The following is a 27,117-nucleotide window of genomic DNA, read 5'->3' on the forward strand; positions in this document are numbered from 1 at the left end:
CTGTGTGCAATATGTTTGATCTATTTAATGTGTTCATGCATGCAGCTGTGTGCACTTTAATTTGTCTTTGCAATGCGCGTTATGTGTTGTATGTATAGGCTGCTGGACAAGACACGTTTATTTCTTTCTGGATCAATGAAGGAACTGTATTCTAGCACTACTCTACTAAACCTCCAAAAATGCAACAACAGTGGAATTCCTTTGAGACCTTGTCAACTGGCACCCCTGAAGTAGAACAATAAGGGGGCCCTGACATGGGAGTCATGCCACACCCAGGCGTGATGATCCCATCCCGTTATCATCCGACATCTACAACCTTTGCGCGTTCAAGTGACTGGAATGTGGAACGTCGCTGACAATTACCTGAGGGAGAAAGGGTTGATGGCTGGTCTGGTGCCGAAACGGCAATCCAAATATCTCGCGACAGTAGGCCCGCTGTTAAATCCAGAGGCCTACCACGTCACCAATTACCAACTGCTTCAAAGTGCGCCCTAATGAGTGCCCGCTCAGGAGGCGTCCTGGGTGTGACACATCAAAGGGGACAGCAGCAGGCGGAGGCGAAGGGGACGAGTGTGTGTGTCTTGTGTGACTTTGTGTGTGTGCACGATTGCAGTGTGTGTGTGTGTGTGTGTGTGTGTGTGTGTGTGTGTGTGTGTGTGTGTGTGTGTGTGTGTGTGTGTGTGTGTGTGTGTGTGTGTGTGTGTGTGTGTGTGTGTAGGTCCTGTTAATGTGCGTGCATGCTGCACTAGGTTAGTAGGGAGATTGGAGCGGTGAGCCAGATGAGGGATGGCATACTGACATCAAACTGCGTCTCATTATTTATTTATATTACCACCATGTCCAAAAAGCAAACGCGTTTCGGCTAACAAGCCTTCATCAGTGCGTGGTACCACGCACTGATGAAGGCTTGTTAGCCGAAACGCGTTTGCTTTTTGGACATGGTGGTAATATAAATAAATAATGAGACGCAGTTTGTGAGTGCGGATTTCTTCTTCCTTAAGTTGACGCTTTTTATCTCGCACCCAAAAGCTTTTCAGTTTTCCAAGAAGTTGAGCGCGTCCTCTGCCAATACTTGAATACTGACATCAAAGGCAGTCAGTGCCAACATGGTTTCCACAGTGCCCCTTACAGCAGGGCAGCTTACTGTACCTCTCTAGCAACAGAAGGATTCTAGAGCAGTGGGCCATGGTGAGGCTACAGGTAGGCCACGAGGCTTCCAACAACTATAATAATATAATAATAATAATAATAATAATAATAATAATAATAATAATAATAATAATAATGATTGTATTTGTATAGCACTGTGTCATACAAGGCATGTAACTCAAAGTGCTTAACAAATGGGAAAAAAATACATTGTTAAAGATGGATTTAAAAGGAGAGGTATAGAGGAGAGGCAGAAATAGCAGGAAGGCAGAGGAAGAAGAGATAGACAGAGATTGTAGAGTCATAAGGTCAACGTAGGTTAGGACCAGGATTCTTAGATGTGTGAGGTCCATAGTGGCTGGGCCTATCATAAGTCATAGATAGTCACACAGAGATTGGGCGCTCAGGTGCGGCCCCTGGTGGCATCAGGGGTGAGGAAAAACTCCCTTTCTATATATATTTCTATATATATCCTCGATAGTTATGATGGGATATTAATTACTGTAAAGAGTAAAATATGTGTGACACAGTTGGGAAAACAAGTTAATATAATGTTAAAAACTGAACTGGCCCGAACTGGATATAACAGAAAGGAGTCTCCGTTGGAAAAAATAGTGTGCTGATAGTAGTCTTGTGAATTGAGTTTTGATTTGGAGTTTGGTGCGGCGTGGAAATTGTAAACATTTTAAAGAGGGCCCTGTTCTGAAGTTTGGGAAAGGCTGTTGAGTCATGTGAAGAATTTGGCCGAGCCCGGTGATAATCCCATTCTCTAGTGCATGGGTGGAGAATCTATGGCCCTTAGGCCGTTTCATCCGCCCCCTGATATCATTTAAAAATTATGCAGTTTCACATGAAATATGACATGTTTTGTAAAGCAATCTTAGAAATTACATTTGCAATAAGTTCAGGGGACCAGTGAAAGTGGGGTCTGTTGTAAAGGTGGCCGCCTTCAATACAGGGCTAAAGTACAGGGGAAAATCCTTGTTTGTGTTCATAGTACGGCCCTTGGTGGAGGACTTAATAAAATTTGAAGTGGCCCCTCGAATGAAAAAGGTTCCCCACCGCTGCTGTAGTGGGGCTGGGGGAGGAGAGGTGAGAAAGGGGTTACAGGAGAAGTAGGGAGGCAGGAAGGTGAGTCAAATAAAGGCTAGCATATCGATATCAACGATTTCCACACCGCCCCTTACAGAAGGGCGACTTACCTCTCTGCAAAACAACACAGAATTTTCTGCTCTTTTGCCCCCGTTTTGTTTTATTCATTTTTGAGCTTTCGCTCTTTATCCGAAAACTGATTTTATCATTAAATCATTTTATTTTCTTTATAGCTGTATGATGATTAGTCCTGCACCTTTGTTTTGATTGTGGACACGATTCCCTCTATTACTTCAGCTTCCCTCTCTAGCAATAGAAATATTCTGGAGGCAAGTGGAGAATTTGGCTCAGCCCAGAGATATTCCCACCCATCCCCTTGTGAGGCCTGGGGGACTGAGGCGGGGTGAGGTGGGGAGAGGAGAGGAGAGGAGGGGGTTACAGGGAGGACCTGCCACGGGGGATTTACACATTCTACCTTTACGCTGCCTGGGCTAAGCCTCTTCTTAGGCAGTTTAATGGCCACTTAGAATTAATCAGCCAGTGCACGGAGAGATGGGGCTTCATCACATATGAAAGATAAAAGATTAACTTAAGGCCAGCACTTTACCCTGAGTCTGTTTGGGCCAAGGTCGTCCTGCACTAGTAGGCTTAGTTCTGATGTTATGAAATTAGGCTATGTTATGATCGCTTTAGAATAATCTCATTTAGGACTATTATTGTTACTATTATCACTATTTGTGTGTGTGTGTGTGTATGTGTGTATGTACACTTCCTCACGTGATCCCGGACAACTGGCGCCATAGGGCAGCCTCCAGAGCTGGTGAGGGAATATAGATTTGAGTGTGTATTTGAAAACCACTTTGAGTCAACTATGCTATATAGTAGGGCTGGGCGGTACGCCGTTACAAAACCGTGATAACGGTTTTCACCTACACAAGGTTCACTTTTTGATGGTTTAAAAAAAAAAAAATTCCCCCCCCAAAAAAGTGATTGAAATAGGAATGGAGATTAATTCAAATGCAGGATTCTCCTTTTTAAATTTTATTTCAGCCTTTTCTTCAGAAACATTGAGATGTGGGGGAAAATCGCCGCTTATGAAAAAAAAATCATGCAGAGAACCGTGACATTAATTTTCATCAAGAAAACAGTGATACACTTTTTTTACAGAACCGCCCAGCCCTACTATATAGTCAACTTTGCTTTATAAATACATTTTGTTGTTGTTGTTGTTAAATAACTATAGAATTCCAGTTTCCTTGGAGTTGTATATTGTAGTAGTGTAGTTGTTTATCTAAGTTGTTTATCTAAGAGGAATGATTAGACAAAGTAGCAGAGTTATCTTGCCAGGGCCAAATTGGATAGAAGTTGGATGTTACACATATAAAGGTTTTATATACGTACTGTAATTAATCAACATATGCTGTACATACGTATACTTACAGCTACTATTGTGTAGAGTAGGACAGCATGGTGTGTAAAGCAGAACTAATTTGCATTAAGGAGTAGGTCCTACAGTCCAGCTCTGTTGCTGTGAAGCGCTGCATTTATCTCGCTGTTCCCAAGTAAATGTCAAATTAGAGAGGGGTCACACACTGCTGAAGACCGCCCGAGTGACGTAATGACGTAGTAGGCAGACCAGACCTCCCTCTCTCTCTCTCTCTGGCCGCCCATCACAAAGACTGTGTACAGTGGGTAGTCCCTGGCCTGGCCATGCCATTCTTCATCAAAGACAAGATGTCATTTACTGCATTAAAAACGGCATAACGAGGTTTTATAAAACCAGAGCGCCTGTCTATGGCAATGGCACAACACACACACAATGACAAGGTCAAAAAAATCGGCCTGACCATTTAAGCTTGCCTAACTGCGTTACGTCTTCACTGCACCTGGCGTGGTGATTAAATTCCCGCCTTCTCTTACATGTCCTTATTTTAGACTGCCAGAAGAGCTTGGGATATGAACGGTTCTTAGAAAAACGATGTAGGCTAATAATGGATAATGTAGCTCATGATAAATCAGTATTGGAGAGACCACCGACAAAGGATGATCTTTCCCATTCTGCCTATGCATCTCTCTGGTGGTGGTGTGCATGTGCTACAACGCCCTCTTGTGGTTAAAACCAGAGACACTTCTGCCCTACAAAGCAAAAAGGCAGTAACTGCATTGCTGTTGAAAATTAATTACTATGACTTTAATGCCATGTATATATCGGTCTAAAGTTAAATAAAATGATTAATCTTCAAAAAAGGTGGTAATATAAAGTAACAAAACGGTCCTGCCAATAACATCCCAAAAAATACTTTTGCAGTATAATTTTAAAGTCAACTGACTCAGTTTTGAGCTCTGCGCAGTTACTGCCTTTTTGCTTTGTAGGGCAGACTTATTCTCAGAAAGAAATGCCCAAGACCTTCGGTGTCTCAGATGGTCCACTTGTGCATTTCAGTCACTCTGTTTCAGTGCATTTGGCGTATTGATTACACAATGAAACCTAGTGCCCAAAGTGCACAAATGCGCCATCTGAGACACAGCTCTTGTTTTAATCCATTCTTCTACAGACATGTCTTTGGATTATTAGAGACTGCATGGGATCATTGGAAAGCTTTCTACTCTTTGCAATAACAGGTGTATGATGACATCTGTTGCACTACGACCTCAGCTACAAATTCTAGTCAAAGTAGCTGCATGAATTTCTGCCCATCCGAATGAACCCAATGGCACCTGTTATTAAGCATTCACGATCCATTGTCTCAGCCAGGTTTTGGTGTATAAGCAGGTGTCATACTAGCTCAGATTGTCCTCTTTCAAGTGATATGTATAACATCTGCAATGTATGGATCCGACAGACATCCGCTTTTGCATCCATGGGGCTCATAGAACTCACTGGGGGTTGGCAGGAGATTGTGGACAGCATCTCGCCCAGGGAGTGAATCACTGTAGAACTGCAACTGGCTATTATTAATGCCAAAGGTGTCTACACTTTGATTCGCTAAAAGTTACTGATACATTTTGTCTATTCTCTGCAGAGCTTTGAATAATGGCGAATGAAATGTATTGTTTTTCCAATATCAATATGCGTACTTCATGCATTCTTTTCAGAGATCAATGACACACTAAATAAATAATTTTAAACCAGAAATGAAATCAGCTAAACTGTCAGAAAAATCGTGGGGGAAAGTGTGGTGACCCCAAACATTTGACTGGTAGTGTAGATACAGATAGTTTAAAATGTATAGATTGTTTGTGATAAGTAAAAAGCAGACCGTTGTGGTTTTTTTTTTTTTTGATTTTTATTGGAGGCAACTTTGCGTAATCTCCATTTGTCTACAAAACAGAAAGGAATAGACTTTTCCAAAACAGAAAGGAATAGAAGTTCTTCCATCACCGAGTAACACACAAGCATGTCATATCTGTGTCAAATCAAGGTTTTCGAGAGTATCTTTAAAAAGTCTGTACAGTTTAAGCCACTCAGTTTTTAAAAATAAAACTGTTAAAAAAACATCACAACCAAACAAGACCATTGGGATCTGCATACAGAAAGGACAGACAGGCCGGGAACAGGGTTTCAAATGGGACAATCTTAAAAATGACAAGCTTGTCACAAACCCAATGGACGTTGTATGTGTGTGTCTCTCTTATGGGGATCAGTTAGTGGAGGGGGATCAGGTGTGAATGGGTACATTCCAGTCCATTGTGCATGACATGAGTGGGGGAGAATGGAGGTGTGCTAAAGGCAGGTGTGTGTGTGTGTGTGTGTGTGTGTGTGTGTGTGTGTGTGTGTGTGTGTGTGTGTGTGTGTGTGTGTGTGTGTGTCTTGCACCGTCATCCCATTTACAATGCACTTCATCTTGAGAACCTCCTAAAAGTGGTATTGGAAGGATGAATTATAGGGATCACAAAAGAGCAGTAATGTCCTTGCTTGGCTCAGAGAGGAGAGTGGTTGTGTACATGTGTCCACAGGGCCTTGTAGATGTCATGTACGGACACAGTGTGTGTGTGTGTGTGTGTGTGTGTGTGTGTGTGTGTGTGTGTGTGTGTGTGTGTGTGTGTGTGTGTTCAGCATGATGTTTCTGTGGTGTGTTCACCGGATCCTCTTCTGCTGGCGTGCGCGGTAGATGTCGTGTACAGGCGGCGCCACGGCTCCCTTGTCTTCCTCCTCGTCCGAGTCTGCGTTGGGCCTCTTCAGGGACTTGTTGGCCATGGCGTGGTTCTCCATCGGCCCGTTGCCCTCGCTCGCCGCCTCCGGCTGCCGGCCCGTAATCAGCTCCACGGCCGCATCAACAGCTAAGGAAGACAGGAGGAGAGAGGTGGAGAGGAGGAGGAGAGGAGAGGAGGGAAGAGAGGGAGAGAAGAGGAAAGGCGGTGGAGAACATTAGAGGTTACATAAGTCAAGGACTTTTTGACAGGAGATGGCAAAAAGAGAAATGACTAAACACCGCTACTATTGCTGCTACAACTACTACAACTCATAATAATAACAGCCATCAGCAGGCGGAGAGGAAGAGAGGGGGTGGAAACAAGGAAATGACATTAGTCAGTGACATCTGGACATTCGACAGGAGATGAGAAAATAATGAACAACACTTTACAACTGCTACTACTACTACTACTACTACACTAACTACCAATAATAACAATAGCAGCAACATAGTATTTGCTTTGTGACAGCATTACAACAGCATTTGTGACAGAATGAATAAATACTTCTACTCCTAATAATAATAATACTCATAACATTAACAATAACAACAATTTTCTTTGTGATATCAGTTACCAATCGATAATAATAATAATAATAATTTGTGATATCAGTTACCAATCGATGCAATAATTGTACCATTACCATCAAGTGCATTAGGCATTCAGCATTTTAGGTGCTTCACAATTAAAAGTCAGGGTCTACAGAAAACATTTCAGCAAGATCAGGTGTAAGAGACGTACTCTCTGGAAGTGTGCATCTCCTGAACTGCTCCATTAGCTCCTCCACCTGCACAAACGGACCCTGTTGGACGAAAATCACAAGTTTTAATATTAATATCAAGGCACACTTTAAAACAAATAGAATGATACAGTAAAGTGGAAAACGGATAAAACGAAAGGTCAGGGTGTGAACACTGGTTGCAAGTAAGCATCAGAGCAACCATAATATCATTTGCATCAATGTGATCCAGATATAGGTGTACTTCTGCACGTGTTGTATGCTACTGATCATGTCCTCGCTTGTAAATGACCATGGATTAGAGCAGTGGTTCTTAACCTGGGGTGCGGGCACCCCCTGGGGGTGCACCAGAGAATTCAGAGGGTGCGCGGAATTTTGTTTGTGTTGAGGTTGTGACCAAAATTCTGCTTCCAAGCATTATAATTAGGCCAAATCAAGACCAAATTAAGACATGGTTTGGTCCCCATGTAAAGTCTAGATTAAGTATTGATTAATGTCTAAAGCTAGAATCATTGTAATTAATAACTCAAATATTTTTTTAAGGCGTATACACACGTAGACGCTTGGGTTGGGGGTGCGCGGCTTGTCTTGGGCACTGGTTAGGGGTGCTTCAAGACAAAAAGGTTAAGAACCACTGGATTAGAGTGTGTGCTAATGTAATGCAGTGTAATGCGACATCCTAGTCAATGTGGCGTACTGACCGAGAAGCTGTTGGGTGGGGGCAGTAGCTTCATGAGGACGACTGCGGCGGGGGGCACGGGGAACACTCCTCCAGGGACGGGGTGCAGGCCAGGGGCTGAGGACAGAGCAGACACACAGGCTCATGATCCAGCCATGCAGCAGGGGACTAGTCAGGCTGTGAGGCTAAAGGTGCACACCACTGCAGTAAACGGCACTGCACAGCATTTCTAATGGGTACACAATGATGCTAGTGGAGGTCAAGTTTTCCATGCAGTTTTGTTCATGAATAAAGCCGGAGGAGACAGTATTTCTCAAAAATTCAATCTTTCAGTACTTTTTATTGTGAGCAATATCCTTACTTACTGCATTAACATTTTATTTATTTCCATTATAGCACCTCCAGATAAAATGGCCAAGCTGTAATAAACTTTGGAAAAGAATAAGTCAGCGTGTGTAGAGCCTGAGAGAGGATGGTGTTGTACTCACGGGCCAGGTGCCGCGGCTGGTAGGGGATCATCTGGTTGGTGTCTGGTTTGGGGTACTCGGGCTTGCGGTCCGCCTCGTCCTTCTGCGTGGGGGTCGACTGTACCACCACCGTCTCCGGGAGCAGGGAGGCCAGCTTGGCACGGGACACATCCTGACAACAAGGCAGGGATATTTACATCATTACATTACATTTATCCAAAGTGACATACAGCGGATTAACACATTATTGTGTGAAAGTTTACCTTGGTGTGCGTGGGTAACATTGGTTTTTCTGTCCATCACTTTTCTTCTTTTCCCCCCTTTTTTTCTTTTTCGTGTCTTAAATACTATAGTTATGATATTATATACCGTGTTCCCAACACACGGTGTAGAGTATTTTACTGTAGTATGTAAGGTTGTATAGCTAATTCATAACAGTGAATCTAATAATTCGTGCGCAGGGCCGCTGACAGCTTCTGGTCATGCTACGAGAATAGCTCTGGTTGAAAAGAATTCAGTTACCGGTACTCACAAAAATCTCAATTTTCTTGAAACAAACCAAAGACCATGAGTGCTGACCTTGTATCCGAGGGCCTTGAGCTCGGAGGCGGAGCAGGGGTAGAGGTCCATGAACTTGTAGCGGTCCACCAGCAGGGCCGTCTCCTTGCCCTCGTACTCGTCCTTGAAGGCCGTGAAGCGTCGACGCTCCACCTTCAGGATACTGGCCAGGTCGCCGATGTTGCTCTCGAACGCCAGGAAGCGCGCCCAGATCTCACTGAGAATAACAGACACAAGTGAGTACAACACAGCTCTCAATAGTGCACATGAGACATTCATTATTAGTTCGCCAATGTTGCTCTGGAACGGAAGCACACCCAGGTCTCACTGTGGAAAACAGGTACAAGTGAGTACAACACAGCCAACAGTATTATTTTTAAATTCTTTCTTTTGTTCAACATGTGCAGTTGTAAATGACATCTGAATCACAGCACAAAGCAAGCACATCCACAGGTATAAGTGTACAAATGTTTCAGCATCAGATTGACCCACAACCCCAGCTCACAGGTTTAGGACTGATGAAATGTTGTGCATGTAAAATGTGAAAATTGAACTCTTAATTGCTTACAAATAAAAATGACTGATGAAAACGTGTATGTTCAAGGAGAGAATGAGGAATTCTAATATTGTTCATTTCTCTCTTTTTTTGCGTGCTGAGAAATATTGTTACCGCCGCCAAGGAGGTTGTGTTTTTGGTTGTGTCTGTCTGTCTTTGTTTGTCAGCAGGATAACTCAAAATCTTATGAACAAATTTGGATGTCATTTTGTGGAGTTGTTGGAAATTACCATAGGAACAAGTGATTAAATTTTGGTGGTGATCCGGATCACAACCTTAAAAGCCATTAAACCATTATACTAACAAGCACTGAAAATCTTAGATAGAAGGCCCAAAACTTATCATCACTGTAAAGTATGGAAAAAACATAAACTGTTGGACTGGGATAACTATATTAAATATAATGATTCAGTTTTACTATATAAAATTCTCCATGGCCTGGCCCCTCCTCCTCTACAGATATGTATTAGTCTCTCACACCTGGAACAAAATTCCCAGTATAATTAGAGAACTGCCAACAGTAAACTCATTTAGCAAACAGTTAAAATTGTGGTTACTGGATTGTCAATGCTGTCAACATAATCTCACATAGTTAGGCTACTAGTACTGGGAGCTTTAAAAAAAAAAAAAAAAAATTTGGGTATTGTATCTAGTAATTGTATTTTGTATTATTTATTTCTAAAATGTATGAAATATCTTTGACTCTATAATTTTACAACTGTGTACTATAACTGTGTATTTTTAGTTTTGTTTTAACTTTGCCTTTTTTAAGGAACATCAAACCTGTCAAGGGACAAAAGATGGAAATTAGCCTCATGGCTATAATCTTGTGTATTTAGCATTTTTGTTTAATATATGCTGTCCCTTTTTAAATAAGTAAACTTGTAAAATGTTGTTGTGTTTCTGCTTAGATAAGGGTATTATGGGTGTGTTGAGTGAGCAATGCATGAGAAAAGACTGGTAAAATGGAAAGAATGGTATGGATGCTGTTATTTGTCTGTGTGTGGATGCATGTGAATGCAGAGATGTGGGTCACCCACCCAGACTTCTCCGGTGACAAGCTGCCTGAGGTCAGCACCCGCTCAAATAGCACTCTTGTGTTGTTGTCCTCTGAGAAAGAGAGAGAGAGGGGGAGAGAGAGAGAGAGATAAGACAACGTCTGTCAGGGGTCTGTAGTCTAACAAACTATGTCCATTCAGCATCCAACCCACCAGCCCTCCCATCCCGTCACCAAGACAACAATGATTACATTGCTAGGCATGTGTCCAGCCACTCCAAATTACTGTTTCACAACCTAATGGGGAGATAAACAGTAGATTGTCCAACAGTTTGTTTTGCCTTGCAAAACACAGCAGTCCTCATGTCTTTTTCAGTCAATATTCTGTGGATAAGCCCCGTCCGCCCCTGTTTTTGTGAGTCCAACCCATTACAGAGTTTCTGCTTACGCCCTTTCTTTTCCATGCTGTCTGTGGCCTATTGTCTGGGGTGTAAGGCAAGATGAATAGTAGAGTCATCCTCACCATTGAGATGAGAGAGGTAATCAATGTAGGCAAGGATGTACTCCGGTATGTCCCCATACTTCTTCAAGCCAAGCTCAAAAATCTTAAAGGCCACGGATTTATCCTGTTCACAAAAACGCATAAAATCAAAGTCAAATTGAAGTTATGACAGCAGGGAATCCACATTTCTGGCTTGATTGTAATACACTTTGGGACGGGGGGGGAAAAGGGCTGACAAATGAGCTGCAAAATGACGTTTTAAGCATAAAATAAATAAATAAATACAACCTATTTATGCGATTGTGTGACATTGAGACCCAGTATGGTGTCTCATCTCTGTACTTGGCCAGGGGTTCTCACCTTGCTGCAGTAGTACTCCATCAGGGCAGCGGTCACATAGACATGGTGCCGCGTACGAGCATCCTCTCTGGCCTTCTTGAAGATGGTGCGGCCCATCTTAATACCCTCTGCCCTCCTGGCAAACTTAATGTACTGAATGTAAACCTGGAGAGGAGCCATAATGATCAGAATCAGATTAATTAGCCAAACAAACTTACTTCTACAGTACAAGGAATTTGGTAGAGGCTAGCTTTCATATAACATGCAATTGTGTATACATATCATACACCATAATAAAATAAGGTCAAACCTACCAGCGTGGGATCAATATCCTCTATTGCCAGCAGACGATTATAGATGCTGTGCACCTTTTCATACTTCATTCGACTCTGAAAGACATATGAAATGATGTTACTGGTAGGACAAGAGTATGATCACTTCTATGTGTCATTAATCATTCTCCCATGCTTTGTGCGGGTCAAGTATTTGGTAGCAAATATAGAAAATGTAAAACAAAAGTCATCCTAGATACTGAAAACGAGGAGTCGATTTACCATATTGGCCCAGATATAAAATATAAACCCTAAACACAAGACCAACTCCCTTTTTTAGAGTTATTTTTAGAGCAAACCCCTGCCTTCTATTCAGGCCAAGACAGTGAAAAAAGCATTTAATTGAATCTTCTGCTCCTGATGAATGTGTATGTGCATGTGGTCTGGCCTCACAGGCCTCCGTCTGGTGCGGTGCAGTGACCCCTCTCACCTCCTCGTAGTCAGCGAAGGCGAAGTAGAGCAGCATGTTCTTCTTCAGCAGGGTTCCTATGGCGCGCTCGTAAATGTTGGCCGCCTCGTCACTGAACAGCTTGGCGTTGTTCATGTCCTACAACAAGACGACAGAAGGGCACTCAAACAAGAGTCCAGTTCAGATTCTATTTTTACCTTATTTATTAAATGCAAATTGTGTGTTTGTTCAGTCAGGAGACGTGATGCGATACAAGTCAATTTGATATGGTAGTCAGGAGGTCATGGTAACATAAATTAATAAAATTTAAGGACTGCAAGAATTCTAAAAGTTGCAATCTTGCTTCAGCAGCACATGTCTCAAGTCTCCTCCGTGTGTGTGTGTGTGTGTGTGTGTGTGTGTGTGTGTGTGTTCTACTCACCCCTTTCTCTGCCAGCAGCTTGCTGGACTGCTCCAGGTACTGGGCAGCCTCGTACCACACGTCGGGATGGTGGCCCAGCACCAACAGGCACTGCTCATAGGCAAACATGACTGCACAACGACAAACAAGAAACTCCAATGATCTCAATTCATCAACATTACCAATAATAAACAGTACCAGTATTTGTATTCATATCAGGCCTTGAGGACTTTAAAAGGGAAGTGCATCTTTAGTTTAGATTCAGACAGTTAACAAAATTGTTCTTTGTCGATTCTATTCGGCATTTTTCTACCATCAAAAAGTGAAGAGGTATCAAAAGTGAAACCTTGTGTTTTGGGTATAATAAATGGGGCTGTCATGCTCACATCGTCTTGTTAAGGTAGAGGGTAGCGATGGTGCATATCACCCAAAAGCAGCCTCAGCAAGAAATACAAAAGGCTTATGTTTCAGAAACAATACAAACAGAACAGTGTCAGGAGCAAAGCGCTGACCGCTGTTATACAGGAGTCTGTCGGCCAAAACTACAAAGCAGAGAAGTGACGTGAGGAGAACAGCCTCCCACTATCATTACGCCAACGCACTTCCCTTTCCACCTATAAAACTATGATGCAAACCCATCACGATGCTTTCCCATCACAGTTTATAGATTGAGAATTTAAATATCATCATGTCATTTATGTCTTTTTAAAATTCTGTGTGCCATGCTGCTATTTTAACATTGTTTATTGTTCTGTGAAATGTCCTTGGGTATCTTGAAGGATGTGCCACATTTGGGCTTGCATGCCCATGGGGACCCCAGTTCGAGTCCAGCCGGGGTCATTTCCCAGCCCTACCCCATATCCCTCTCCTGCTAATTTCCTGTCTCCTCTCACACTGACCCGTCATAATAAAGGCCCAAAAAACCCCCGAAACATACTTAAAAAAAAAAAGAAAGGTGTTCCACATAATATTTGTTATCATTTATCATCATAGGTTTGTCTGAGCAGCTGACCTCTCTTGGTGATGAGTGTCTGGTCCTCCGTGCGGAGGGGGTTGCTCTTCTCCCACTGGATGTACTTCTTCCACATCTCCACCTGCTGGGCCTCCTGAGGGGAGTTCTGGGGCGGCACCGACGGAGCGTTCCTGTCCAGGCCCTTCATCACCGTCTCGTACTCCTGCACCATACACACAGCGCACACATGCACATACACATTCAGTTTCATCACAGGGTCACAAAGTTCACAACTATACAGGTTTGTTTAAAATTACTGACTAAAAAAAGATGTGCATTCTCGACAGGAAATTACTCCCCCACCCACACAAAGTCACTTAAGTGAAGGGTATACGGACCTTTGCCACCCTCCTGGCATTCATGTAGTCTCTGCTGCGATCCTCAATCATCTTCTTTGCAAGGTGCACGTTGATACCCTGTGGAGCAAAGTGACAGTGAGGCCTTTGTATGCCCAACATGTTTTGTATAGGAATCGTAGACATTACATTTTCTGATCATGATCACGGCCCTTGGAGGACTTCTACGGCCAGTCGAATGAAAAAGGTTCCCCATCCCTGTACTACATGAGAGCACATAAGGATCAGGACCAGCCTCACCTCTTCATATTTACTGTAGTCCCGCCACAGTTGCTCGATGTTGATCATGGGGTTGACGCAGCCTCTCTGGTAAACCCTCCGTACAGCAGTGATGCGCTGGTTCTCAGCATACGAGCCAACAGCTTCACTGTGAAGTAAAAGTAAAACCTCAGTTCCAAGTCCCGGCGTTGGTGTTAATGAGATCCGTTTATAACATAGCAGAGGAGTGCGAGTGGGGTTTTAATGGTCACTTACACTCCTTTTAAGAAGTTGATGTAGTCCACCCAGATCTGAGGGAGAGAGAGATGTGCAGAGTTGATGTGAATTACATTCGTATACTGTAGACCGTGTATTGTTCATAGTAACCTGGGAAACTCTTGTTACCTGGTACGACATGATTTCCATTCCAATTTTGTCCAGTGCAAAATCATACGCCTGTGCCATTTTCTCTCTGCAAACCAAAAAAGCCTGAGATTACAAAACTGGGATGTGGCCTCAATTTAATTCGATTTTTTGTGTGCAATTAAAGCAGATTTCAAATAACACTGTAACAAAGTACAGTAGTAGTAGTAGCTGAAATGCTCATGCTGTAAGGTTGAAGGAGGGTTCATGAACGCACTTGTAGCTGGGCAGCTTTCCTTTGGTTTCTCTCACATAGGACAGGTAGCACTTCCATAAGTCGATGTGCAGTACCTTCATCAAGCACCTCTGAAATAACTGTCAATAAGAACAAGGTCTTGTTAGATTTCAAGTCTGGTCATGTGCGCCGATTACAATGACAACATCTAAAGCAGGGGTGTCAAACTCAAATTGACTGAAGGCCAAAACCAAAATCTGGAACAAAGTCATGGGCCGAACTCAATATTTATTCAACAAAATGGACTGAAATTGTGCGTGCATGCTCTTAATATTCATAGTTTAACTTCACACACACATTCTGTCCCATCATATTGTTCAAATCAGGGCTCTAAATGAACTTTTTCACCACCAGGATGTATATCTTACTAGCCAAACACACTAATTAATGGGCGAAAGTGACTAGTAAGATGGTCTTTCCTACCAGCCCAACTCAAATTTTACCAGCATTTGGCTGGTGTTAATTTGGAGCCCTGGTTCAAATGTACCATCACATTTAGTGGTGCTTATGAGTGTGACTGTGTCATTGGCCTGGGTTCACTCATATTCCTTTGACACACCACATTTCATGTTCATGTCTTGGTATGCTATACATTAATGGTGTACGTGGGCCAACTGTAAAACACATTTGGAATTTTCTCACGGGCTCAATACAATGACTCTGCGTGCCAGATTTGGCCCCTAGGCCTGATATTGACATCCCTGATCTAAATATATAATAGTCACCATGGACAGTGGCAGACATTGACTGGGATACATTAATTGTTTGTGTCAGTTGAACATCAATGAAGTGCTGAAGTTCCAATATGCCCGGATAACTAATTTGTGCATACACAGCAAATTAAAAAGTTTGGCTTTCACAGAACAAAATCACCAAAGGCCAAAGTCCACCCCACAGAATGGAATTAAAAACAGTAGAGTGGACTGGTCCACAACCTGCCTTTGAATAGCAAGATAAAGATAACTCCCTTGCTATTTTTGGTTTGCCAACAGAGCAGTGGTGTGTCACTGCTCTATGGGTAAATGGTATGCATGCTACTCTGAGGGAAATCAAAATCCATCTTTGTCACTGTGTGAATACAATTGGTTTGCAGAAAGTCTGAGCAAAACGGAAATTGTATTGTTGCATACTGCTAGCTACCTCTGCTAAAAACACACTTCAAGGGGGTGATGTGGCATACTGCGCCAAAACACCCTTTCCAGAAGTGCTCTGGCCCATGGGGGCCGAGGTTCAATATACCAATCCTACTCCATCTCTCTCCCCACTAATTTATCTCGTCTCCCTCTTTGGCCCGGTCATGATAAAGCCCCCTCCAAACCTCTCTGCCTATTAAAAACAAGTCCCTCTTATTCACCAGCCAAATTGAAAACATCACTTTCAACTTGATTTTGAATTCTACATGGGCCTCCGATTTAATGACACCGCAGTTGACACTCACCTTTTCAACTTTGTCATAATTTTTAGCTTTTACCTGTGGACAGATCGCAAATGTATAGTTAACCAGACATATTCATACAATTTGTAATGTATTGTATTTGTAATAATGAAAGAAACACAGCCACACCCAACCAGATCAACAAAATGAAGTTCACAGTTTTTTTTAATACACATTTTGAAATGTATACAATTGTCATTATTCTTTCATTTCTGCAGCATATGTGAGGTCAACAACATGGTATGTGCAACGTCACTGAACATTTCAACACTTCAAATATGAATCAAGCAGAGGCTTCCTCTTTTGTCTTCTCAGATCTCACTGCTCATTACTGTGCCGTGTCGTTCCTCAACTGAGAACATTTCCTTCAGTCTCAAAGCCCAACCTTTCAACACCTTATTATGCCAGTGCATAATACATTGGCAGTGCAGTAAAACATTGCAAGCCAGTAAAAGTAAAAAGGAAAGTTGCCCTGCTGCCCTAAGTTTGTAAGTTATATCAACTCAAGGCTTAACTAAACTTGAGTCTCTCAAGGCAGCAGGGCAACTTACTTGTTTACCTTTAATTGGCTGGAATGTTTTACAGAGAAGAGTATAATGATGAAGAGTATAATGGGAATTGGTAGTGATCAACATCCTCTACCAGATCGGTTCGCTATGCTAAACGAATTTCAGGCTTCAGCTGAAAATAAGCTAATTTCCTCCACCATGTGTATTCAGGTGTTTGAAATCTCTAAAATTCAGAGATAATTGGAATAGTAAAATAAAGTGACTTGAAACAAGGGTGGGGGTAGAGGAAGAAATGGCATGAAAGAGACAGCCAGACAGACACACACACGGGGAGAGAGAGAGAGAGAGAGAGAGAGAGAGAGAGAGAGAGAGAGAGAGAGAGAGAGAGAGAGAGAGAGAGAGAGACGTTCTGGGCCAATGTGGTGAGTGACCAGGTAGAACTGTGAGTTAGCTGAGTTTTGAAGAAAAGGGTCTGTGGGTGATCACATAAATTAACTTTGTTTGAATGCTTAGCATTTCTGAGGGCTAACAACATTGCCTTGGCATTTCACAGCTGCCTGTGACATGGCATAGGATACTGGGTTTCCCAGTTGTTTTTCATTGGATGGACAGCTTCTCTTGCCTCTGGGACGTTACTGTCCATACAAACATCCATCTATGAGCTTGGCATGACAGACCGGCTAGGGTAGATAAGATTAAGATATCTTAAGATCCATGTCCTAATTACTTCACTTTTTCGATGTCCATCAGTGTTTTGTAAATGGGGCAAGGCTGATCCCGTGGCCACAGTATGGCATTTTTGGGATCATAAGATTAAACACCTCAGGCATTTTTATATGATCCCTGGATCAACTCTGAAATTATCTGTGCAAAAGGCTTCAAAATAACGGCATCCTTGGCAGCATGTGACGCGTATGTGTGGTCGGGCTACTAATTAACCCATTGTGCTCCATACATGTACACATTCACATCAATTATATGCATAACCAGCAGATGGCAGTACATCAATTCTTGGCATTGATCAAGAGCACTAGGTATTGTCAGGGAAGTTCTATGGATATAACGAGAGAGAAAGAGGGCGACTTTTTCCAGGCGGTACTGCACTACCAAGGGCAGTGCCAACGGAGGAGCGCAGAGCCACTCAGAATCAATGGGGTTCTATGGAGCTCCACCATAGACGCTGCCATTGCTTTGGATAGAATTTTGAATATAATTTTAATCATCTTAAAGGCAGAATAAATAATTTTTCGAAACAGCACTTTGTTTGATTTAAAAAAAACAAACAAACAAAAAACTTTTTTTGCCTGTCCCTCTGAAACGCATTCTCTAATTTGTAATTCCCTCCTGTGTACACAAGGCGGCACTGCATAGACGGACGCATCTTTGTTCGCCTATCGGACTTGTTTCACTGGCTTTTGTATGTTGGTTTTTATTTTTTTCATCTTAATTTAAAAATATATATAATATAAGTTTACATAAACGTTTTAAGTTTTTCATGCCGTCTTATTTGTCCTTTTCTGCACGGTAGCACAGTCTTGCATTTAAGTCGATGTGAAACGCATTATAAAACTAATATTTGTTACTGTTATTTAGTTGCAAAAAATTGAAATGCTGACAATTAATGCCAAATCTGTATGTTAATTGGGGAGCAGCCCTGAGCTAGCCACATTGCTCATTGAATGGGGAGACATTCGTCATACAGTCATGGAAATGAAGAACTTAACTAAAATGTAACTTAACGACTCAATATGAACAATTGGTAGTACAAAGATCTTAGGTATTGGTAATCACGAAGTCCGCAGGTCCTGCTCCATGGGAGTCACCGCCATATTAGCGGAGCATGATGTGAGTCACACATGAACTATTTACGCAAGGGCGAATTCCGCAAGCTGGGCTCCAACTACACAACTATCGTCTCGATTTCTGACTGAACCCCCCCCCCGGCCCCCCCAACAAATTTTTGAATGTTAGTCCCAAGGAGAATTGTAAAATTACTATTTTTCTATTTTTTAGTTCCGCTTTAAAACAATTCCTCTCGTTCCATGGATGCTCAATGCTATGCAATGACACAAGAGGCAACGAAGCAGACCCAGCACGTGATCTCTGTCCAATCAAAATGCTTTCCGATCCCAATACGTTGATAGGAAGAGATTAAATGAAGGTGCTTCATATAAACTCGACTATTAATTGCAATCCATTTATTTGGAATTAAAGTGATACTGTCCCATTTTTGGAAATAAGCTCATTTTACACCTCCCCTTGCATCAAATAATAGGGTTTTACCTTTCTCCCATAGGCTACTTTCAACTGTTCTCTGGGTATGGCAGTGCATATTTTACCTCCAAGCCAGCAGTTAACATTGAGTCCTATGAGACCAGTTAGCCGCCAGCTGGTCTCATAGGACTCAATGTTAACTGCTAGCTTGGAGGTCAAATTTGCACTGCCATAGCCAGAGAATGGTTGAAAGTACAGGAGAACGGTCAAATCCTATTATTTAACTCAAGGGGAGGTGTATAATAAGCGTATTTACAAAAAAAGGACAGTAATACTTAAAAAACCATGTAAACCTGGCAAATGTTGGACAAATTTCCTGTTGTGTGACGGTCAAAGATAGAATTTCGACGGTTCAGGCCCTGCCGTGGGGAACTCGTCTGCTATGTGGCAGACTAGGGTTCGATATCCCAACCCGGGTCATTTGCCGACCCCTCCCCATCTCTCCCGCCATTCGCTTCCTGTCCACCAATACTATCCGGTCATCAATGAAGTCGAAAAAGACCAAAAAAAAAATCTTTAATACGATGGTTCAAAGTGATAATTTCAGATGAGATTGTCGCTTCTGATTCCTAACAGTAAAATCGAATACGATTTGAAAGCTGAGTAGTTTGAGTCCAGCTTAAAACAATTCATGGCAAGTAATTTCTTCCCCTAAAATGGTATTGAAACAGTGACAATGCGTCCACCCCCAAAGCCAACCCCATGGAATAAAAGGCGACATGCCAATTAAAACCATTAACAACACGTTTCTATTTTTTCGCCTCTGTATAGAAAAAGGTGTGCATGGCTGTACTACACAATTAGGCAAAAGTAAGCCCTTCAAGTCGTGATGCTCTTTAGTTGCACACTGCACAGGGCTACCTGCTGGCTACTACACAATGATAGCCAAATTGTGGATGTGGAATACATCAAGTACACCCAGGGCCGGATTAAACGTGCAGGCTAAATATGGCTACAGCCTAGGGGCACCTTGATTAGTCAAAGGAGGAGAAACAATTTTGCTGCATTTCAAAATAAATAAAAAAAACACTCCTCTCTACTTCTTAATACACCTCTCGATAGTTGGCAGACTTAATATCTTGTAATTATGACACTGCTTATGCCATTTTTTTTCTATATGGGGGGCCCACCACAGCCTGTAGCCTAGGGGCCCCGGGCCATCTTAATTTGGCCCTGAGAGCACCAAACAACTCATTGAAAATGCATGAAACAGCTTTGAATTATCTGTAGTGCAATTTCATTAAGGCTATGTTAGTGAACATTTGCCCGACCTGATCTCAGTGGATGGCGGTGTCTGTAATGGAAAGCAACACACAGGCAAATAAAAAAAAGTAGGCAACAAAATCACAATTCAGTTTAATGGTGAATGGCTGCAGATTTATCTAATATGCATATAGAAGAAAATTATGAATGGCCTTTCACTCTGTTACAAGTAGGAAAATCACTGAGAGGATATTGAAAAATATAATAGTGTTGCTGAAGTATAATAAGGACCTACAATGGACTGCATTACAGCAGCTACAAAAGGAGCAGGGGCGGAACTATATGGGGGGTGAGCAGGGCATTTGCACCAGGGGCCTCCTGTATTGGATGTGGGGGCACTATTGTGCCCTTGGCAGGCCGTATGCCCCCCCCCCCATCAGTGTCTTGCCCTGGGGCCCTGTATCTAATTGTTCTGCTACTGAAAAGGAGTGTAAATCACAATTTTCCTTGGGCATTTTAGTTTAAGTATTTAATATTGCCAGACACCCAGTATTGCCAGAGGATATACCATGGTCATACTTAGTAGGCAGAGTTCATTGACGCTTAATTTATTTACTTATTACCTAACTGACTGATCGGTGTTGAGATTCAGATACCACACCAAATAACCATTACACAGTTGTGCAATGCCAATATAGAAACGTACAAATCATCTTTTGCAAAGCATACATTTCAATTGGTAATTAACACATTTTTGCCCTCTCCAAACACAGCACAAGTAGTCTGACAATCAGTTTGCAGCTAAACCTTTAACATTCAATTTAAGCCCTGGTAGATGTACAAGGGTAAGCCATAAAGCACTAACGGTATTATGTACTCACTCATACACACACTTATGTTACCCAAAATGGCACATTCCTCACATGGTGACTGATGTGAGACCATTAATCCAAATTGAACAGTTGTGAATTTCAGCAACAAACCACATACTGTGACCATAGTGGACTGAACAATGGATCAGACTCCATTAATGCCAGCTATGCAACAAAACCTAGCAAAACCTTTCATTTATCCAAAGTACACTTTACCATCCCTCATACATCTTATACAGCCACATACCCATGAATCCTGTCACGACCACAGCGACTATCCGACAAACACACACACACACACGCACATACACCTAGTCAGCAACAGCATACCACACTCACACAAGCATCCACTTCAGTGGAATTGGCAATATCGCAACATAAAGACAGGGCCAACATGCCAAGCCTAATGTATTAGTTCTGCAGTAAAACTTAACCCGACAGGCATTAGGAAACCTATCTACTCCAATAAGCCAATCTGCAACGGGTACATAGGCAAATGTCTTTCCCTGAGAATATTGGCATCCCATTGAAAAGAAAAGAAATACCCAAATGCAAGCCAAATCACATGCGTCACTGCATAAGCACACATTCAGGCACAATTATGGGCATTAACATACACCACAAATAATGACTGAAATGATAAAGATTTAAACACTTGTTTTATTATTATTATTGGATGTGAAAAGGCACTCAGGTAACAAATGGGCATGTGAAGTCAAAATCATTCAAAAAAACAAAAATCAGAATGATCACCAATGAGAAACGGCACTTCATAAAGAACACAAAAAAGGGTAGAAATTTTAACCACAAAAACAACGCCCCAGGAGTCGGAATCAGCCCAGCCTTTGTTTATTGTGTAAAAACTCAAAAAACATGGCCCCCCAAAAAGAATAATTTTCTGTGAGAAAAGCACACTGCAACAACTTAATAATATTACGGATCATTTACCAAATAACCCTTGTGGAAGTGCAGGTAGCATGTTGAGTTGTTACTGGAGTTTTGTAGATTACTTGTGGAATACAAGTCTTTAAACTTAAAGCATGTCAAATTGGTCATCCGAAGTTGATACAAAATGTTTCAGAGATGTGTTAGCTTAGTAGACATTTTATATAAGCTATGTTTCATTGTTCTAATAACATTTAAAACTTGCAAATGCTTATTTGGAAACTTGTTTAATCTATTTGGAAAAGTTAAAAATGTTATTTAATATATGTCCTGTGTCATTTGAGAAAGGTTACAAGCTAGAGAATAGAAGACTTTCGCAAAAAAAAAAAAGTCTTCCTCTGAAAACAAAATTAAACAAGATATATAGTTTAGATAAAACAGCAGCTGATGTTAAAATGTAGGGAACGTTTGAAAACTGCTTATATGTAAAATGTAGAACTGGTATGCCTCATGTTAGCGTATAGGGGAAAAGATGGCAACAGGAAGAGACATGCTGTAGGAGCAGGCAGCAATAAGACTAATGGGACAAAACAAAACTGCAGAACTTCATATTAATATTTTATTTATAAGAAATCTATGGGAAATGCATCTTAGGTCAAAGGACTCCTCTGCAGAGCTGCCAACGGAGTTAGGACACTGGTGGGGGTTATTAAACCCTGAGGGAGTCTAGTCGTACACCTCACAAAAAAGTGGCCAATTGCCATTTGTCCAGTTGAGAGAATGAAGCCCCGAAATTGCCGTAACAGATTTACCACTACCCCTTGGTTATGCAAACAAGACCCTCACTTTCTATTGTGCTCCCCTGTTTAAACAGGAGAACAAATCTGGAAAAAAAAACTATAGGCTAATAAAAACAAAAGTACATTTGAGTTTAATTATACTATAATGCTAATAAAACATTGCTGACAACTGAAAGTTTTACATTCTACAGTTATTACTGACAAATTAACGTTAATCTAACGAGCACACTTGTTAGACTGAACAGCTAACCACATCTACTAATATTAAATTAAACTTGAGTCACCATAATCCTAGACCGTTTAATTTTAGAAATTCAATAAGTCTGATATACTTCTGCAAAAAAAAAACACAGACAGAGAGATATAGATATATATATATATATATATATAGAGAGAGAGAGAGAGAGAGAGAGAGAGAGACTGATGAATGCCTTGCATGGTCTGGTTTTATGTTTATCAGCTGAAATACCACTTCATGTTTCAAAACTCATTTAGCATAATAAAAAGCTAAAAAAGTAATGAAGTAATGTTATAGGTTTATTATCAAAGTGAAGTGTTCTAGCCTTGCTTGTGCATATTGTGCTCATTTTTCGCAGGAGTATCTAACTATGAATTACACTTAGAACTATTAATTGGATACTACTTGGTGAAATCCGCAAAAAATGGGCATTACTTGCACTAATAAGACTAGAAAACTACATTTTGGGAAATAACCATAGTGTCACTAGGTTTAGCTGGTGCCTGTATTGGGTCTGACATCTGTTTATAAATTATAATTTTGATGGTTAAAGGAGGGTGACGCTTGTGCTCAAAGCATTTCTTGTGCTTACAGTCCAGGATCATAGACCAAAATATTCTGGCTGGTCCATTTCTAAAAGACTAGGCCAGAGATGACTGGAGCACTTGAGGCATTTTAATTTTCTTTTTCTTTTTCGTGGTGCAAACAGAATGACTACCGTTTCCACACTGTGCGTCTCATCAGATTCAAGCTATCATTTCCAAATCGTCATTACGTTTGCAATACTATTTATATATATATATAAAAATTTGGTTCAAATGCTCTGGTCATCTGTGGCGTAGTCTTGAGAAGTACTTTTAATCATTTTGATCATTGAGAGAGAGAATAATGTCTTACGACAAAAAGAAAAGCACTTCTAATTCTTTATTTCTTTATCTTCCACTACAGTAGTTTTCCACTACCTGAACAAAGCTTGTAGGAGATGTCAAACAGCCACTAAAACTAGCCAGAGCAAACACACCATGCAGTGATGTAAAATAGGGCTATTTGAAGAATAGGGGAAATGGGATGAGTGCCAGCTTTTGCTGTGGTAACAAAACCACCTGGCAAAACGACTAGAAAAGTCTGATTCCATCATCAGGAAAGAGTTTCTCATTGTGTCAAGGGACAGATAGGGGGAAATAAAACTGTTCAGCCTACCTCAGATAACCTACAGCAACAATATGACTGAAGAAGAAACTTTAACATCCGTGAATTAATTATGTACAAATGGCCTTGCAACTTTAAGGTTGTTGCTTTCCGCTGACTTAATTACTGAAAGGGAGCGTCATCTTGGGACTGCAAAACCATTTCTGGGACTACTGTATGCCACAAACATTAACTTCTCAGGCGACAGCAACCTACTTCCTCTCAAGTTTTTTTTTCTTCAATTTTCTTTCTTTTCTTTTTTAAAAGAAAAAAAGGGGGGGTGGCAGTTTGCCATGAGAAAAGCTGAGATAGAGTAGAGGATATTGAAATCAAACCTTTTCCCATAAGGTTTCCATGTAATGGTATTTACGAAATTCAAATAAGAGATATAGACAATGTCAATTTCACTCAGCAAATTATGCCAGTCAGTGAATTTGGTGGCTAATAAAGGACTGCTTGCAAATTAACATAGAATGGTGAGGTATGAAAATTGATCAAATCAGTGCGTGCCTGTAGTCTTTGAGTCTTGGTGCTGAATGGTTTGAATGAACTCTGAACTGAATTTCCACATTATGATCAGTCAGGTGTTCTAGGGTGCAATATCAGACACACAGGGAGGGGGGCATGGGTCAACACAAGCAAGTGGACAGCACTTAAGGATTTCGGCAAGTCTTGTTTGTGAATAGGATGACCTCAAAGAAATGACACAGGAGGCAATAAATTGACACGACAAGTGAATAAAAGGCTAAAGCACTCCAATACCATTAAAACAGTTTTAATGCTGTTGCAGATCAAACATGCAACAATATGCACTTAAACCCATATTGCTGAAGAAATGTGACTTTTGGATGCAAACCCCCTAGACTATTTACACTTTGCTGTTGGGGAAAGAGGTTAAGACCAATCCTTTGTGTGATAGAACTCAGATTCAAAATGTGTGAAATTCAGATTGTTGATCTTGTTAGGATGTGCACACCCATGCAAACATATATGAAAAATAAAAATAAAATATTAACCTCAGCCTCTATGTACAGTTTCCAGAACCTTCCCGAACTTGGAAACTGGGCAACAAGTCGCTCATAGGTCTTCCTTGCTTTATCTATAGGTTGGTTCTAAAAAGTAGAATGCATTTACATACACATTATTTAAAAGAGAACTACTTTAGAATGGGAGAACACAGAATTAATATGATCAATATTGTTTTAAATTAGAACCCCCCCTCCCCTCATGTCCCAAGCAGGTTACCCCATGTAGAATGAATGCAACCCTGTGTCACTAAACCTGTGCTTCTCGAATCAGAATGCTCCATGCGTCCAGGTCATAAGGGTTTTCTTCCAATTTCTTCTCTGCCTTTTTCACCTTCTCTGGGATGTACTCAGCAGCCTGAAAAGCATACACAGAGGTCTTTGACTTGAGGAACGATATGGATTTCTACGGCATTATTACATATAAATCCACCATATCCAATACTGACGATTGAATGGGTAATCAGAACACTTGACAAGGTTGAAAGCTTTATTGCTGAACACGGTTACATGAAGAGGAAGGCAATCTCGTTGACCCAAATTTGAACATTAAGCCAGCTTCATCTTTTTAACAATACATGTCGCTAAGCTTAGATGCGCTGTGAGAAGTTGCATATTGCACAGTAATAAACAAGGAACAGTTCCCGAGAATTGCGGTGCTGCCTGCACAACTGGATATAGCCAATTGGCAACCTTGCCAGATCCTAGCGCGCCATGGTAACCAAAATATGACACCGATCCCAGCAAAATAGTAACACAACACCCTGCGTAATAAACACAAGCACGAAGGGTCAACGCCTGACCATTTCCGTGGCAATCCGTCTATCAAGTAACGCCTATGGTCTGACTACTAATACATTACCGCGACGCTGCAGCGACTCGAGGCCTCATTTGTTAGGCCAGCTAGCCAGATGTTGAGCTATTCAGCCAGATGGGTCAGTCCTGAAAATGGCACTCTAATTATGCGACGTTAGCTATATTAGCTAACCTACAATGTTCCTTACGAGACATTTGGGGTGAAAGGCACTATTACACTATTACCATGCCCATCGCCCTGAATAAGCAACGGTAAATGATATAAACACTTCCGGAATGTCGCAGAAATGTTATAATTATTGGTACAGGTGGTTTTCGAAAGAACGCATGAGGGCCACAAATAATCGACCGACTGAAAATACGACAATCTTTACAATTACCTGGTCGGGAGCTCCTTCCGTAGCCATTGTTAGCTTAATCGATTACAGTGCAACTAGAAAACAGACTACACTGGCTAAATGTGCCTTAATAACATATTAGAAGGTTTAATCAAGAATCTAATTTATCACACGACTACCTCCCTCCTTTGTAAGCTCTGCAGCAGCCGTTCAAACTAAAATGGCGGCACCATAGAGTTTTATCTGCACCACAGCCCTTATACAATGCATTTTAGAATTATACGTTTGCCACCTAGTGGCCTGGCATGTAAACAACATACATTCGAAGAGGGGATGTCTGCGCTTCAGCCTTGGTCGTGCTCACCGTCGAGGACAGCAGTATAAAGACAAGTCATTTTGTGCACCAAAATAATAAAAAACCTCTAAACAAAAAAGTCATCTCTGGGTCTAGTCACTGTGAAGTAGCCCAGCTTGTCTTTAACATACATTCGCATTCATAGCATCACTTGAAAGAACAGGCAGATAGGCCTATCCAGAGCCATACAGTGAACAGAGTCAGGCGATCTCCGCTGTGCCCTAGGGCCGACTTCCTCATTAGCAAAATTAGCTGTTTTAGCTTCTCAGTACTGCTCAGCGTTGCGAATGTTAGTTCCTAGTAGTGGGCGTAGCACACAGCACGCAATGCAGGGAATATGACAAGACTTGCTGTTCGTAGTAATAACTTCAGATAAGCATCACAGGTGCTAAAAGTGTTGTGATTATCACCACCAAGACAGTTGATAGTTTACATATTTGTGGTTATTACCCTGCAGTATAGTTCGTTAGTCTTTATTTTTGGCTGTTAATGTGGTGGTTCTATGTTGAGTCTATGGGAAGACAGCAGCTTTAGGAACT

At 41.5% G+C, this 27,117-nt stretch overlaps 1 protein-coding gene across 1 annotated transcript; it reads right to left on the bottom strand.

Moving 5' to 3' along the window:
• Positions 1-5,511: 5,511 nt before the first annotated feature.
• cstf3 (cleavage stimulation factor, 3' pre-RNA, subunit 3) lies at positions 5,512-26,446 on the bottom strand. The gene is made up of 21 exons (XM_063188061.1): positions 26,266-26,446; positions 25,326-25,427; positions 25,061-25,156; positions 16,079-16,111; positions 14,623-14,720; positions 14,388-14,454; positions 14,259-14,293; positions 14,025-14,151; positions 13,767-13,844; positions 13,429-13,591; positions 12,438-12,547; positions 12,038-12,154; positions 11,590-11,664; positions 11,297-11,440; positions 10,958-11,060; positions 10,478-10,547; positions 8,903-9,098; positions 8,345-8,495; positions 7,879-7,973; positions 7,180-7,240; positions 5,512-6,522 (listed from the first exon to the last, which is right to left on the bottom strand). The coding sequence occupies exons 1-21, from the start codon at positions 26,290-26,292 to the stop codon at positions 6,320-6,322; spliced, it is 2,151 nt and encodes a 716-aa protein (XP_063044131.1). The 5' UTR covers positions 26,293-26,446; the 3' UTR covers positions 5,512-6,319.
• Positions 26,447-27,117: the final 671 nt, after the last annotated feature.

Source organism: Engraulis encrasicolus, chromosome 22 (genome assembly GCF_034702125.1).
Source record: "Engraulis encrasicolus isolate BLACKSEA-1 chromosome 22, IST_EnEncr_1.0, whole genome shotgun sequence".
NCBI lineage: Eukaryota > Metazoa > Chordata > Actinopteri > Clupeiformes > Engraulidae > Engraulis > Engraulis encrasicolus.

Excerpts from the sequence above, each read along its gene's own strand:
- cstf3 (XM_063188061.1), bottom strand. The coding sequence starts at position 26,292 with ATGGCTACGGAAGGAGCTCCCGACCAG. Across the intron at positions 13,845-14,024 it reads ACTACAGTAAATATGAAGAG|GGTATCAACGTGCACCTTGC; the intron begins GTGAGGCTGGTC and ends TTTGCTCCACAG. Across the intron at positions 13,592-13,766 it reads ATGCCAGGAGGGTGGCAAAG|GAGTACGAGACGGTGATGAA; the intron begins GTCCGTATACCC and ends TGTATGGTGCAG.